The sequence below is a fragment of the Montipora capricornis genome, chromosome 14 (assembly GCF_036669925.1).
Source record: "Montipora capricornis isolate CH-2021 chromosome 14, ASM3666992v2, whole genome shotgun sequence".
Taxonomy (NCBI): Eukaryota; Metazoa; Cnidaria; class Anthozoa; order Scleractinia; family Acroporidae; genus Montipora; species Montipora capricornis.
The window spans coordinates 42031793-42046792 of record NC_090896.1 but is presented as its reverse complement, the minus strand read 5'-3'; the positions used below and the strand labels follow the sequence as shown (position 1 = coordinate 42046792).

Genomic DNA, 15000 nt, shown 5'->3' with positions numbered 1-15000 from the left:
TTTGGAATGGCAAAGCCTGGTGATTTCTTCACGAACTTTTCCTAAAGTGATAGGAACTTGAGAACTTGCTGTCGCACTGCGACGAGAACGTTTCCCAGTGGATCCACGGTGATCTAGCTCTGGCCAAAATCAAATACACAACATATTAGTTTACAGTATATGTTATTGTTGAAGTCATGACATCTCCGCCAATGTGCTAGCTTAAAGGCGCTGTTACAGTGTGCAATTTTCCCAACTTTTGACAACGGCCGAAAACGTTGCGAGACCAGTCGGAGAAACCGTTGCGGAAAGTAGAATTAAGTTATACTTCCTACAACGGTAGCAACAAGTTTTTTTTTCCAGCATTGCGCAGTGTAACATCTGTCCTGCAACTTGTGTCACAAGGGTTTGCGGCACCAGCCAATGAAATATTTCTTTAACCTCGGGTGATCGTCGAAACGAGACAAGTTGCATGAAACGTTGCTCAGTGTGTCACCAGTAAACAACTTGTTTCGTAATGTGAGAGGGTGCGTAGAAATGGTGTTGCGAGAAAAGTTGCACAAAAAATGGCACAGTGTAAGAGTGCCTTTAAGAAAGATTACAACAAAGTTTCACTTATCTTTATTATACCTCCATGTGTATGATGCTTTAGTATCCTTAGAGGCGATCAAATACAGCTAATTACATCAGAGGAAGTTTGATAGTTGCACAGACTTGTAACGATTTGTTATTGAGTTGATCTGTGGTTTGGAATTATCATTGATTAAGAGCTTGGTTTGTCATTCTATTAGTATGTGGCCAAAGGTAATATGTTGTGGAGCACCTAAAGCCAATGATAGTAAAGGTTCGCTTTTAGCGTAGTACAGTAATTGTGGCGCACATATATACTCCACGCATCCATTTTTGAAATGGTTAGCTCTCTGGTATGAAAGATATATTACCCAATGAATGAAATCAACTATGGAAAGTAAAGGGACATCGCTACGTAAAGGGGGACTTATCTTAATTAGAACTAGAATTTGATTTCAGGGCTGAAATTTGAAGTTCTCAAAATTTATAGATGAAACTCACTTCAGTGGGCTTTTCGCCAAATTCTCCTTCACGCTTATGCCAGCTAACTTGTCTAAGCGCAAAAATTGTAAAATAACCCTTTGAAAGGGAATTATTTTCCCCGTTTCCAATCATTTATTAGGTGGTGATTTGTAAAAAGGATTGTTTCTGAAGATCGTTACGCGAAAATTTCCTTAACATTGCATCCGATTGAACAGTTACTTCACGAAGTACGCTGTTGGGTTTCCGTGAGTTATTATTGCGTATCTCTAAAGTTATTGGATTCAAGCGCTGCTTCAAGATCAAGTTCTGTCATATAAAGCAACGTAACTATTCCTCCACGTCACGTTTATGCCAGGAGAGGGCGCACAACGTAGTTTGCTTTAGAAACTTCTAGGGATGAAGTCGGTTCATGGTGTCTTCACTGGCGTCTATTTCTTCAGTTTCTCGTCGTAGGCATAGAAGTAATAGACCAGCCGTAAGTTATTGCATTATTTCGTATGTACAAGAAAAATACTGAAATACCCTGTTAACAGAAGGCACTACGATTTGCGTCCATCAAATTCGCTTTTAAAAGAAAACAAGAGACCAAATGGCTAAAGCTAAAGAAAAAAATTTCCTGGCGCGGTGACGTTTACCTCCGGACAAACTTGTTTTTTTTCGCGATGTTTTGCAAGGTTTTGCAAGGTATGTAGAACCCACACAAAGAGCGAGCACTGCTTCCGGAAATTTCATTTATCCAGTGAATGTGCAAACATAGCCGTTTTACCTGGTTAAGCTCCTCAGTGACAGAGGAAAACGGGAAATTGATAAACATCTTCACAGCTGGCGGGATATCGCGAGGTAAGGCAGTTGAAAAAATAGTGGACTTCCAAGGAATCGGAATAATCGGAAATCTTACCTTGAGTGTGATCTGTGTTTCCGGTGTTTTCATACTCAGCTGAATTTTTCACCATAGCCTTAAGATGTTCAACTTCTTGCCAAAGACTAATTTCCAGCTCTTTGACTTGCCGTTCAACGGAATGATTCCGTATGAACAGAACAACAGCCAAACAACTGGCAAGAAAAGACAAAATGCAAAAAATCACGAGAAGACTCGGTCGTGATTTATAACAGGATGACTTGCTTTCTTTTCCAGGGCCTTCCATATTGCTATACGTCTTTGGAACTACAATTGTAGGTACTGCTGGTACAGCTGGCTGAACCCTACTAACTTTGTGTCAAATCATCTTTTATGCTTGCTTCTGAGACTATTAAATTTCACTGTATGATAACAGATCAATCTTTATGCGTTTTAAACAGATTAAGTGCTGAAAACAGAAAAGACATTTAAACAATTCATCATGCCGAATTAATGGGAACAATGGGGTTATTAAGCCGGATATAGATGAAAGTTACAATTTTAACAGAAAAAAATAATAATAATAAAGTAACTTTGGTCAGACCGCTCCGTCATATAATTATTTTCTCTTTTACATTTTCGTTTTTTCCTTTTGGATGGAGACCGACAACGGAAATGGAACACCGACACGTTTGCGTGGGCACAGGCTAGGGCATAAGAGAGGATACAGCTTTGTTTAACGCGGTCATCTTCTTTCAACCATTGATATGAGTGATTAGATCAGGTCGGTAAACAGGAAATGATCAAAAATTGATAATTAAACGACGACAGAATCGGAAGTTGTAGCTGAATTCTTAGTGTTTCGTTTATACACGAGGCTCTATACAACAAATAGCAGTTCTAGTTTGACGACTGAATGGTCATATTTGCGTTAGAAAGTTGTATTATGGGTCCTATTTATGATTCTGACTTCAATCTAAGGGAAGAGGGTTCACGGCTCTATGGTATATCATGTACGGCGTGGTTGTGACGGTCTTTCTTGCAAATAAATTACCTTTGTTGCAGCCCACTTCATCATCAGTCAAAGTCAGGATCTTCATTGGCACTGATGTTAAATTGCAACTATTCTTGGTTTTCACGTGACGTCATCCAAACTAAAAAAATAAGGAATTATCAGTCCTTTTGAGATTTTAGTTTAGTTAGTTATTAGAACAGCTGAAGACTTATCTTTTCACAAATTTTTGGTTTGATAGGGTTTTTCTTCTTGTGATAAAGCAAGGTTGAATTTCTAAGCTTTTGCGTGACACGATAATAAATGCTACTGGCACGTAGGTTAAAAAAGTGACTTATCCGCTGAGAGTTTGCAATCTGAACAGTCCTTGTATGAAAATAAGTACTCATATAGATGTTTATGAGCCCTCAGAAGACGACTACTGGCTTTTTATAGCAAAACTCGATGACTATGTTAAGTTGTTAGCTTCCGGCCGCCATATTTGTGCCCCTGAGAGGGACACAAACATGGTGTCTCCATACAAAGCCTTACAAATTTGAGTAAAACACTTCTTTGAATATCGCACGAAACATCGCACAGACCTGAACCTTTGCGAGACTGTTTGAATATTCATCTTCTTTTATCTCTTTGATTCTGGACTTCATGTATTGAATGGTTTTGACGATGGTGTGACAGTGAAAACCGGCAATTTTAAGCTGACCTGACGCTTGCTCCCTAACAATTGACCTTCTGGGCCCGGTTCCTCGAAAGCCGATAAACTTAATCCAGGATTAGCGTAAACTTTTGTTTCACGTTTTCAACTTTTTGGTGAAAGTTTCTTTTGCTTATTTTTGTCTTTCAAGATTGACGTCTTCTCATGTAAAGTTCTGCCGAAAATCTGCGTTGAACAGCATTTGGGAGTAGAGAAATAAACTGCTTGGTTAATTTTTAATCTTAGATTAGCGTTAATCGGCTTTTGAGGAACTGGGCCCTGAGCGCTTAAGTTTCACGTGTAGTGTCACGTGACTTCCGATGTAAACAAACCCCAAAGTTCAGACATTGGTTTCACCCACGTGTAGTACGTGTACGAACTTCGAGGCGATAATTCAAGTTTCCGTCGATATAGCCGGTTTTTTCCATGACCTATAGTCTTTAAAATGTGAATATCGAATAGAACATCCGTTCTTACACACGTACTGTACATGGTAGAACCACGATTCGCATATTTTTGCGAAAAAACACCCTAAAGGTCGGACCCCAATATAATCTTCAAAATTCGAATATCGAATAGGAAATCATCAGGGTCAAAATGTCAGTACAGAAGAACAACAGCGACTTCAAGGCCATGAATGTGGCAGAACTTAAAAAATATTTACAGGATCGCGGTGTTTCGGTAAGCGGATATTTAAAACCATCGCTCGGGGAAATCGCTTCTGCAGTCGAAAGAATGGGTTTACCTTTTGACCTAAACTTTGAAAAAGATAAAGCAAATGATGCGGTGACATTAATCATTCATGATATGGTAATTCCTGATCCATTTTCCCTCAAGACCGTGAACAACTTCAACTCTTCGCCACCATTCGGGTTGTTCGATATTTTTAACCATTTAATCTACCACTCTACTGATTACGATAAACAGGGACTCGCCGCTTACAAGTCCTTTGATGACTATAGATTATTCAATGACGTTTACGTAGAATCCCTGCTTTCTGCTCCATTGAAACACGAGGGACTGCATGTTTACGTAGCCAAAGTTAAGCCTCTCATGAAGATAAAGACAGACGAAGGAAAGGAGTATTACGATCTCTGGTTTATTCTCGAGGGCAGAGGTGCGAACCGCGGCAGTGCATCATGTACTCCAAGCACGATGTAAGTGTTAAGGCGGTCGAGATGGGGGTTGTAAGCATATTGCAGCTGCCATGTACGCTCTTGAGGATTTGTTAAATACTCGTGGTGAAGATAGTGTAACGAGTGGCCCGTGTGTTTGGGTTAGGAGACCAAGAGGGAATACGCAAGCGTGTGAAGTAAAAGATCTTGTCATTGAGAAAAGCAAAAAACCTTCTCACAAAAAAAAAAAAAAAGGAAACAAACTTACTCTCAAAACATTGCAACAGATGTCCGTGCCCCTGAAGACAGAAATCCACCAGATGAGGAGTATCTAAAAACGTTTACCAAACGAGTGTGCCACTTAAAAAGTACACCTGTCATTTTGCCCCTATTTAAAGAACGTTAAGGCACTCCAGAAGAAGACACAATCGAAGAACCTGGTCAATCAAACCATCATCCTCCACAGACCGGTATAATGAGTGCTAAGCTCCTGGAGATTTTAAGTAATAATCCCGAAACCTCAGCAGAAGAAATTGTCAAGTTGTTGTCTTTTAATGATACAGAAAGAAAGCTGGTTGAGAGAACAACCATCAAGCAATGGCAATGTGAAGAGTGGTACCTTCACAAGGCAGGGTTTATCAGAGCCTCAAAGTGCAAAAGAGTTTTCACCCGCCAGGAAACACTTGACAAAAACCCTGCTGAAAATGTCAAAAAGTTGGTAGAAGAAATTGGTCTAGTGAAGTCATGTCCACCTCCTATCCAGGAGGAAAGAGAACCAAAAAATGCCAGGGAGTGGGGGTTGTTACATGAAGAGAGTGCTCGGAAGGCATATCAGCATGTTGCAAGCCACATTCATCACAAGCTAAAGCTGATCCCAAAAGGCTTTTTAATCTCCCCGTCCAAGACTTTCCTTGGTGCTAGTATGGACAATATTCAGAAATGCCAGTGCTCTGATGGTTGCCCAATTAGAGTAATTGAATACAAATGCCCTTGGAAGCACAGAGATCTGCACCCAAAAGAAGCCTTCTTAACCCCAGAAATTGGTGGTATTCAAAAAGGAAATAATTTTGCACTCAAGTCTAGTTCAAATTACTACTTTTAAGTTCTTTTTTAAATGTTGGTAAGCGGGCTCACCTTGTGCACCTTTGTTGTGTGGACCAACCAGGGAATCTTCACTGTAGATGTACCCTATGACCCAAGCTTCATGTCTGTCGTCTGTGCAAAGCTGGAGAAGTTCTGGACAAGTCAGGTGCTTTCTTTCTTGCTAAGTAAAGTTTCCATGACATCCTTGCCAGGTGAGTAGTTATAATGATTTAAGTGCTATCTTGGTAATTATTAATTTCTCAGGTCATTCTGGAGTTTTTCTTCTAATTTACAGTTCATGCCAGACCCCATGCTTACAATGTTTTTTCATGGTTTTTATCTTGGGGTCTCTCCAAGCAGAATCATCACAAGAAGCATTTTGCTCTTTCCAAGATTCGAACATTTCAGAGCAAAACCTAAGCAGTTCTGCACAGCAGCCTTGTAGCCACTCAGAAGCAGATGTCATGATCTGTTCACAAGAGAAAAACCCTGAGGCAGTTACTACCACTTGACAAAGTACCTTATATATAGACTTGTCCCAGTGCAGTACCCCTACCCAACATTCAGAGAGTGTGGAAATCTCTGGACTTCAAATCTACAAGGACGATGTCCAAACTGTTAAACCGAAGTCCATGATCACTGATACAATAGTCTTGTTTTTGTTCAAGTACGTAAGAATTTTCTTTACATAACTATAATTTATAAATGTATTAAGGCATCTCTTAAATGGCTCCGACTGATATTCATGGAGCATCATGCAAAAAGAATGGATATGGATACATCAGGCAAATGTATATTGTGATTTCAGGCAACTACCTCAGATATATCCTATTGTCAGTTCCTTTTTCTATACCACCTTATGTGGGGAACAAGATGTTGGGTCCACCACCTCAAGGTAGTGACAGTGAATTCTAAATAAGCATGATTCTTTTTTTCATACTTCTCCCCAGGTTTGCTCACATTATATGCACTAAAGTGAGAATATCACCTTCTTTTATTATGTTATCATATTCCTGTTCTTAATTTCAGAACCGTCCGCCAAACATCAGCAATTTAGTTTTTTAAGGCAGACCTGTTGAACAGTAGATATGTGTTCATTCCAATCAATAGAAGGTTACTGTTATAATTGTTATCTATAAATAATTTCAGTACAGCTAGTAAAGTTAATACGGTGGTAATTTGTTGTAACAGTGACTTAAATAAAACTGCATGAAATTATCGATTACAATAATTTTACAGTACATAACTTTCACCTTCAAATTATCTCAAATTCATTATTTTAAGTAACATACACTTGCAATTTTTTTTTTGCGCAGTTTACATTGGTTGCTGGCTGTCTTAACCCCATGGTATGCATTTCAAGATATATTTTTTAAATGTATATGTACACGTAATCTAGAAGTTCCATTGCATACTTAATACCTAGCATATGTTTTTTACTGGATTTTATATTACATCTTCAATTGTATCAATCAAGCTGCCTTTTCTGTTCAATTAGGCACTTTTTGATACTGGACTCATTGACATGGGACATAAGCACAAGGCATGAAGAAATACACAATATCAACAGGTATAATTTATCTCCACAAAATACACTGAGCTACACGCGTACATATCTATAGGGGAAGTTAAACCATTGCTTTGTAGAACAGTTTTCAATTGAGTGGCGAAAATAATTATCAAATTACTTTGGTATTACTTCACTCACTAACTCATTACTTCATTCATTTTTTCAACCAATCAGAAGTGAAACCAAAACCAATCATGGTACGTTCGTGCACAGTTTCTGTGCTTTGTGTTGGCTATGTGTAATTACTTCGACATTTGATTGGTTTACTGGATTGTCTCCGTCCTTTTTGATTGGCCAAAGTAATTACTTTGGTTTTGGTTTTACGACAGTCGATTGAAACTTGCCCTACGTAATGACATCTTAATTTATAACCTTTTGCCTTAAATACTTTACAACCTAGATTCTTGGATCACCTATGTGCTGCACACAGTATAACCTCCATGACAAGCCAATGATCAAATTATGTGCTTAAGGTACGTAGTGACATAATCACCAAAGAACTAATTCCATTGATAATCGTATTGTCCAATTAGCGGGATTGTTTTACTTTCAGGTACCACAACAATTGCCAGGAAGCAACAACTGTGGATTCCATATATTCATGTTTGCTCACCATTTCTTAAAGGTACAGTGACAGGACGTGCATGGGGTGAAATCATTTTAGATCGCAAACAAATTAAAACCAATAGAGAGAGATTGCATGTTAGTAGTTTCTCTTGACTTTTATTAATTAATGCAAGATTAAAATGTACATTCATTTTTCGAATTATGTAGGATCTGAAGGTGTACGAAAGTGATCCGAATGGGTATGTCAATGCTGAACATCGGTGGTTTGATCCTAAAGATGCTGAAACCAAAAGGAGATTGACAAGAACTTATTTGGAGGCTCTTTTTCAGTGATGAAGACTTGGAACACTTTATAGCTTCTTTCTTTTTCATTTTATGAACTTTTGTACAGAACATTTTGTATTCATCAATTACACTGATCTTGTATGTATTTAAAATTAGGTAGTATATATTGAACTTGATTATATACTAGATTATTTTTCTTTTATTATGGATGGTTGCAAATTTACCAGTATTGCACAGACCTTAATGGCAGAACTAATATATGGTTTACATGTAAGAGGAATAACTCCTCTTAGGAAGTTAAACAATTTCAGTTGCCTGATCAATTACGCTCAATATGAACCCTAGATGTTGCCACTCGTCTTGTGCCAGTTGATGCTCGTGCAGATACATTGTTCTTGCGCATCATTGGGGGTGCAATTAGTACAGTGTCATGTAGAGCTAAAAGATCTTGAATGTTAAAGCCCTTAATTATCAGCCATTACAACATCTCTTGGGTTCAGGTTTTTAAGGAAACCACTGGCACTTACAATCTCCTTGTCACTAATACTTTCACTATACAATTTCGAGACAAAATTACAATGCAAAATAGGAGACATTGCAATAAGTAACTTAAATGTATTTGAGGACTTGTATTGACTGTAGGTAGATCTTTGGCTTGAAGGTTTACCTGGTTTTTCAATATAGATCGAATTCTGTACAATCTATGATTGCTCTCAGATTTGTAAGACAATCCTCTTTGAAGCAATTTGGTTTGGATATTTTTCTCAATTCCTCCTTTGTTGAAAAAGGTAAAAGAAACAACAACTTCTTTTCAAGAAATAAAATCCAAGTTATAAATATTCTGCTTCCAGTGCCTGTAGTAATACCGAAGATATCACACAGCATTTCAAGACTTGGGTTCCTTCTTAGTCTAACAAGAGTAAACACAAATTGTTCTTTGGTTGTAAGCTTGGCCAGCTCTTTCCTGTTCTGGAAAAGAGTGTAATAACAGACCTATATATCAATAACATTATGATGTCAAAAACATGCATGGCTACATTGGGGCTTCATAACAGATTTATCAGTCAACAAAAGTAAAGTATCCGAAATAGATTACTTTCATGTAGTACTACCTGTCCTGGAGCTTTCCTGTCTTTGTTTTTCGTGAACCTTTCCATACGTTCATGCGCTGACTTTTTTCTTTGACTTCACCGTAAATCAGCTCAAGACATTCCTTACTGACATACCTGCAATATCAGAGATCAGATGGTAAAATAACTGTTCAGCCCATACTTCAATCTCCAGGCTTACTTAGATTTTCATTTTTTTTATATTCGTGTCCAAATGTATTTAGAGTGAGCGTACCTGTGTAGTGGTAGGTTTTCTGTGGGTCCATTACTTTCATCATAAATAACATCTTCATCAGTTTGTCAGTGCCTGAAGTCTAGTACATAGTTCATTAAAAAATCAGCACAGCTACCTCAGTATTAAGCATAAATTAAACATACTGTAAATGATTTAGGTGCAAATATTTAGGAAAAGGTATTAAACTGAAAAGGTGCCTTACTTGCGTGCCGCATTCTCTCAACATTTTTTTTATCAGTTTGTGTGTCGCGGTCAACGTTGGAGTCGATTGGTTCATTATCAGGTAATGGTTCCGGAAAATGCTCGATGATCTGCTCCTCCATTTCTTGTAAGCCTTCGATTTCAGCCTCTTTTGCACTTACAACTGACTCTAAGGACAGATCTAACAGGGTCCCGGCAGCTTCGTGTTCCTCGATTGATTTACCAGTATGTAGATGAAGGGTCAATAGGGTTTTCGACGCAGATCGTTCCAGACCAATTTTCTTGCATCTCTCTTTGTCTGCTTCCCGTTCATCAGATGCTTTTCGTTTGCGATTGAGCCGCTTCACCTACGCACAGCATTAAATACTTCAAATGACAGATAGTATTATAAACGGAAAAACCGACAGACTTACCTTTTCTTTACTGGCAATAACTGATATTGGACCAGGATACTCTTTTGTTGGACCATTTCCACCAACAAAGTGTATGCTGCAAATATAACTGTCCTTCGTACAAACGAACGTGTCACCGCGATGACATGCAGTAATCCACCTTTGCCGTCTCTCATTTTGTCTATGTGCGCCAGGGAAATGGAAACATTTAACTGGATCACCATTTGAATTTCTTTTCCAAGACCGAGGGTATCGGGAATCGTTTCTACAAGTACCATAAGCACATCTTTTTGTCGTAACCATTTTGTTTACAGCGTTATAATAGGGTCCGAGCTTTCGGGTGTTTTTTCACCAAAATATGTGACTCGTGGTTCTACCACGTACAGTGCGTGGGTGAGAACGGATGTTCTATTCGATATTCAAATTTTAAAGACTATAGGTCATGGAAAAAACCGGCTATATCGACGGAAACTTGAATTATCTCGCCTCGAAGTTCGTACACGTACTACACGTGGGTGAAACCAATGTCCGAACTTTGGGGTTTGTTTACACGGAGGTCACGTGACACTACACGTGAAACTTAAGCGCTCAGGGGCCAGTTGCTCGAAGGCTAGTTAGTGCTAACCCTTGGTTAAGAGGTATCAAAACCTATAGGTTTCCAACTCGGGCCAGAAGGTCAATTACGCCCATGGTCACGCACGCGGCCGGAAATGAGTTGATACTGCGTAAAGCAGCACAACATCATAATCGACGTCCTGGGTGGGTGGTCCCGTGAAGTGGACTTGTCGATGAGTTGGAGAGTAGAGTTGGAGAAATTAATTCTCATTTCTCAGACTGATGAAGAAAACCATCATCTCGAGCGCACATATAGAGACCTTGTTTAAATGGTTACAAAGGTAGTGTTTTGTTGGGAAAGATACTTAGTTATTAGTCTTTCGTTTCTTTAACTTTATTTCTTAGTGCTCTTATTTTTTTTTAATTCAATAATAATAATAATAATAATAATAATAATAATTTTAATAATAATAATAGCATTTATTTATCCACGATAAGTTACTACAGCTTAAACTGATTGGTATACACACGAGCCTTTGGGCGAGTGTGTATACCACGAAAATACAAGTGAGATATTCCGCGGTATACAACAAAAAAGTTTTGGAAGCAATGCCATAGTAGTGTAATTACTTATTGGAATTACTTTTGCAATCATTTCCTTTGTGTTATGAACCTACTGCATGCGAATATATAACTCTTGCGTTATGACGTTCTGTAATACTCTCGGTGATAATTAATGAACATCAGTAAGGAACCGTAACTGATTTACAACTTTTAGCGCCAAAGCTTGGACATGCGCAAAACCGTGAAACTGCCCCTTTAAACTCCCTATTATCTGAAACCACCCCTTATCTGTGTTTAATATTTGGCTTCAACATGATCGGCTGCTTTTGATCAGTAAATGAAATAAAGAACTAAGTGTTTTGTTGTTGTGATATACCCTGTCACAGGGTCATATTTGTGATGATGTTTCAGATCGCGAATGGGTGGAAATTCCAAACTGAATACTACAATCTGGCAGACACATCGGGATCAAGGAACGGAAGCAATTTTGATATCTTTCCCGCGAATTCGGGAAGAATAGATGCGTGATGTCTCGCCACATGCCAAGTAACACTTCTTTGCCGCGGAAAAATGTATTTATTTCGAACCTACCGGGGAAAATCTGTTGTTGCGCGATGTCTTATAAGTGAGGACCCTGGACATGTTCAAGAGCTCAGGCGCAGATTTTACCAATAAGGACCTGGCGGCTGGTAAATAAATGTTACTTACCTATAAGGATGCGAGATCCATAGTGTGATAAGAAGGGTCGAATGGAATTGGTTCTTAAAATCACAAGGTAAAGAAATATAGCGAAAGAAATGTCAGTCCGCATTTTTGAATTTCAGCCACTAGTTTATAAATTCACTTCTTCTTGTGCCCCTAGCAAAGCCAGGCAACAGGCACTGTGTATAACAGCGCACACACAATTAAGAGAGTAGTTGAATGGATAGCAGAAATTATTACCAAACTGTTCACCTGTAGGTGTTTTCTCGTCGAAAGACAGTACAATGAAAAGTGTGCCATTATTTCGACAAGTATCGCTGGTTGTTTATTGTTCTAGTAAAGGCCGTCACGTTGCTTAAAAATTCGACTGAGTGAATAAAGACCCGGATTACCCGTTAATTATTGCGTAAATAAAGGATCTGCCTCAACGGAGGGTGTGAACTGCGGGTTAGGGTTGCAGGTCATCGTTTTACTGAAACAACCCATACTTTTTCAAAAATGCTAACCAATATGCTTAAACATTATTTTTTAGGCTTAGTGTTAACATTAGTAAACGTTTGGCTTGTTTCAGCTCTGATGAAACAATGACATGCAACCCTAACGTACTTGCAACCTGCAACCTGCAGTTTACACCCTCCAATCTGCCTCAACGATCCCCATTTCGTAACACAGAAGTTCCCCCTTGTGTAGAAGGGAGGGGAGGGGGGCTGGTTGGAGATGGGCTCTCTCTAGGCTGGTTGGAACAATTGCAAGTCTGTAGGATAATAGTCCAGACCTCAATCGGGGGATAGCCTAGTAAAATAACAGCAGACTTTTTGCGGCTAAAAAACAATGCGCTGAATAGCTTGCTGCCTTGAAAATTGATAGAGTTCCTTTCTTGCGGGTCTGTTCGTTTCAAATTGTCTAAGTTTCCATTTTTTGCTGGTTTAAGTTTAGTTACCTTAAAAGGGAAAAAATGACCGATGAAATCATCACATCGACAAGAGGGCGTTGAAGGAAAAGTTTTTTTTTTCTTTTCAAATTAGTGAATTGTGGTGTTAGATAGTGTCACCCTTTTGCTATCAATATAGCGTTGACGGAAAAATAAACAAAAAAGCGATTATATATATTTTCTAATACAAATTGTTTTTAAATTTGATTTGTCAAAAGTTCTTATTTCCTTTTTGGTGTCCTTTTCCTCGGGCTGATGCTGTTTCACTGCTCAGACCAAAGTTCTACTTTAATTAAGCTTGTACTTGACAGGTCATGAAAGCTTGAGAGAAAAAGACATATTAAACATGTCTCGACACATGTCAGTTGTAAATTAAACAATAACGAGTTTATCATTGTCGCCTTTTTTCTTATTGACACTTTATGTACTTATTATAAACTCAAATTTGTCGAAAAATGTCTAAAATAAGAAAATATTATCTTCATTTCTTAGGTCGTAGCATACTTGCTGAGGTGTAAACAAATCATGCATCTAAGGCAATTAAATCCAGTACGTTAACTCTCTGAGACGCTTTCGAATTAGTGGATCAAAAAGAAGAATCCATCGGTTTTATTCTGATCCATACAAAGTATATGAAATGCTCACTGAGCGCATTATGAGTTCTGCATAATGAAGACTTTATTTCGTAAGGTTAAAACGATTACAAAACTCAGGCGTGTACGTGGCGCGTCAAAAAATCAAGACCTTCACCGACATCTATTGTGAAAAGCTGATCCAGTTACAAATCCCCCAAGATACATTAATCAAATTTTTGAAATAAACAGACAGCTTTGTGCGATCTTACTCAATTGGATCCTAATAGGCCAACGTCGTTTAAGTCACAGGAATCACCTGAAAAATTAAGGAGAGTATGGTGTTGGTAGGTACTTGGTGTCTCTTTTTCTGTTGTTTCAAATTTTTTTAAACAAGGTATAAAACGTTCAGTAATTATACAATTACCCTAACCTAACTCTAATCCTAACCCTGAAGGTTTTGCCTTGTTTAGATAATTTTGTGCAATAGATAACCACTAAATGACAGAATACACCAAGTACCTACCATGGTGTTACCTAAGCTATAACATTAGTTGCAGGGAGAATAAATTAATTTGAAAGAAGCATTGTACCTCTTGTTCCCTGGCCTTATGATATTTCAACTTGCCCATGTTCCAAGTTTCAAAAATGCTCAGGCAGAATTCAGTTTAAGGACAAAAAGAAATCCTTTCGCATGAGTATTGTTAATAAGAGAGTTGGTCTATGACGTAGAGATCATTGTTCCATTTATGTTGTATATTTGTGCACGGTCGTTTGAGACTTTAGGGAGGTCTCGTTTTTTGTTACAAATTTATCTCTGAATTAATTATGTAACTGGGACTACTCAACACGTGACAAGAGGGATCAACTACTGTAGCTACTTTTGGGGCACCCAATCACAAACTCTACACGGGGTGGCGGGGAGGGGACTCCCATATGAAAACGGTAGGGATGCTCGTCGTCTCGCTTAGGGGTGTAAATTTCGGATTTTGGTCTGACTTGGGGTGTTCTTGGCAAACGCCAGCATATGTAGCTGTGAAGGTCTCCTTTAGGGTTGCGTGCAAAGACATAAAAAAAATATGCATTTAATTAATATGTTTTAAATACACCTCTGCCGAATGTTGATATATGAAATGTATTTATGAACTTTGGTACCATGGCTCGAATACAACTTTAGAAACTCACTCGCTGAGGATTTACAAGCAGTCCCCCCCAAAATATATATATATATATATACACAGTAATACTTTAAAATAACACCTCTCGAAAACGAAAGAATAAAGGAAATTCTTTCACAGTAAGAAAATGTCAATAGTAGCATCCAAGACAAGAAACATCCATATAACGTTCTTTTACTGAAAGTAAATTTCATTGTGTTTCCATTGTTTACCTTTGTCTCCTTTTTCTCCCGGATATCCAGGGATCCCTTTGAACCCACGGAATCCTCGTCTTCCCCGCCTTCCCGGTGCCCCCTGTTCGCCTGCAACAAATTGAGCCTTTAACTTAGAAGGTACCGCATGACGTTAGTAATGTACACCCCGAATAA

General features: G+C 38.5%; 3 protein-coding genes across 13 annotated transcripts in view; all 3 read right to left on the bottom strand.

Annotated features, from left to right (window-relative positions):
- Positions 1-5942, bottom strand: part of LOC138032303 (collagen alpha-1(XIII) chain-like) — an 11648-nt gene extending 5706 nt beyond the window's left edge. The window contains exons 1-4 of one of the 5 annotated variants that reach the window (XM_068879955.1): positions 5823-5838; positions 2925-3024; positions 1931-2085; positions 1-119 (exon numbers count right to left, since the gene is read on the bottom strand). The exon at positions 1-119 is cut by the window's left edge and continues 346 nt beyond it. In XM_068879955.1, coding sequence (XP_068736056.1) covers positions 1-119; positions 1931-1985 — 174 coding nt within the window. In that variant the 5' untranslated portion in view covers positions 1986-2085; positions 2925-3024; positions 5823-5838. Of the gene's footprint in view, positions 120-1930; positions 2670-2924; positions 3025-3463; positions 3577-5822 lie in introns of those variants that run through there. The other 4 variants (XM_068879954.1, XM_068879957.1, XM_068879956.1 and 1 more) reach the window with 4 other exon arrangements.
- Positions 5943-8044: 2102 nt separating this feature from the next.
- LOC138032307 (uncharacterized) lies at positions 8045-10850 on the bottom strand. Of its 7 annotated transcripts, none has more exons than XR_011128331.1 (4): positions 10152-10850; positions 9538-10085; positions 9306-9419; positions 8045-9162 (listed from the first exon to the last, which is right to left on the bottom strand). XR_011128331.1 is itself a non-coding variant. In XM_068879966.1 (2 exons), exons 1-2 carry the CDS (start codon positions 10431-10433, stop codon positions 9705-9707), a joined length of 663 nt encoding a protein of 220 aa, XP_068736067.1. In that variant the 5' UTR covers positions 10434-10850; the 3' UTR covers positions 8045-9704. The 7 variants fall into 7 exon arrangements, 1 of the variants encoding a protein (XP_068736067.1); XR_011128334.1 differs by having other exon boundaries at positions 8045-8188; XR_011128330.1 differs by having other exon boundaries at positions 9306-10085.
- A 2692-nt stretch (positions 10851-13542) lies between these two features.
- Positions 13543-15000, bottom strand: part of LOC138031998 (collagen alpha-2(IX) chain-like) — a 26422-nt gene continuing 24964 nt past the window's right edge. Inside the window, exons 9-10 of the mRNA XM_068879584.1 lie at positions 14845-14934; positions 13543-13773 (exon numbers count right to left, since the gene is read on the bottom strand). Of these exons, the coding sequence (XP_068735685.1) occupies positions 13727-13773; positions 14845-14934 (137 nt within the window). The 3' untranslated portion in view covers positions 13543-13726. The remainder of the gene's footprint in view (positions 13774-14844; positions 14935-15000) is intronic.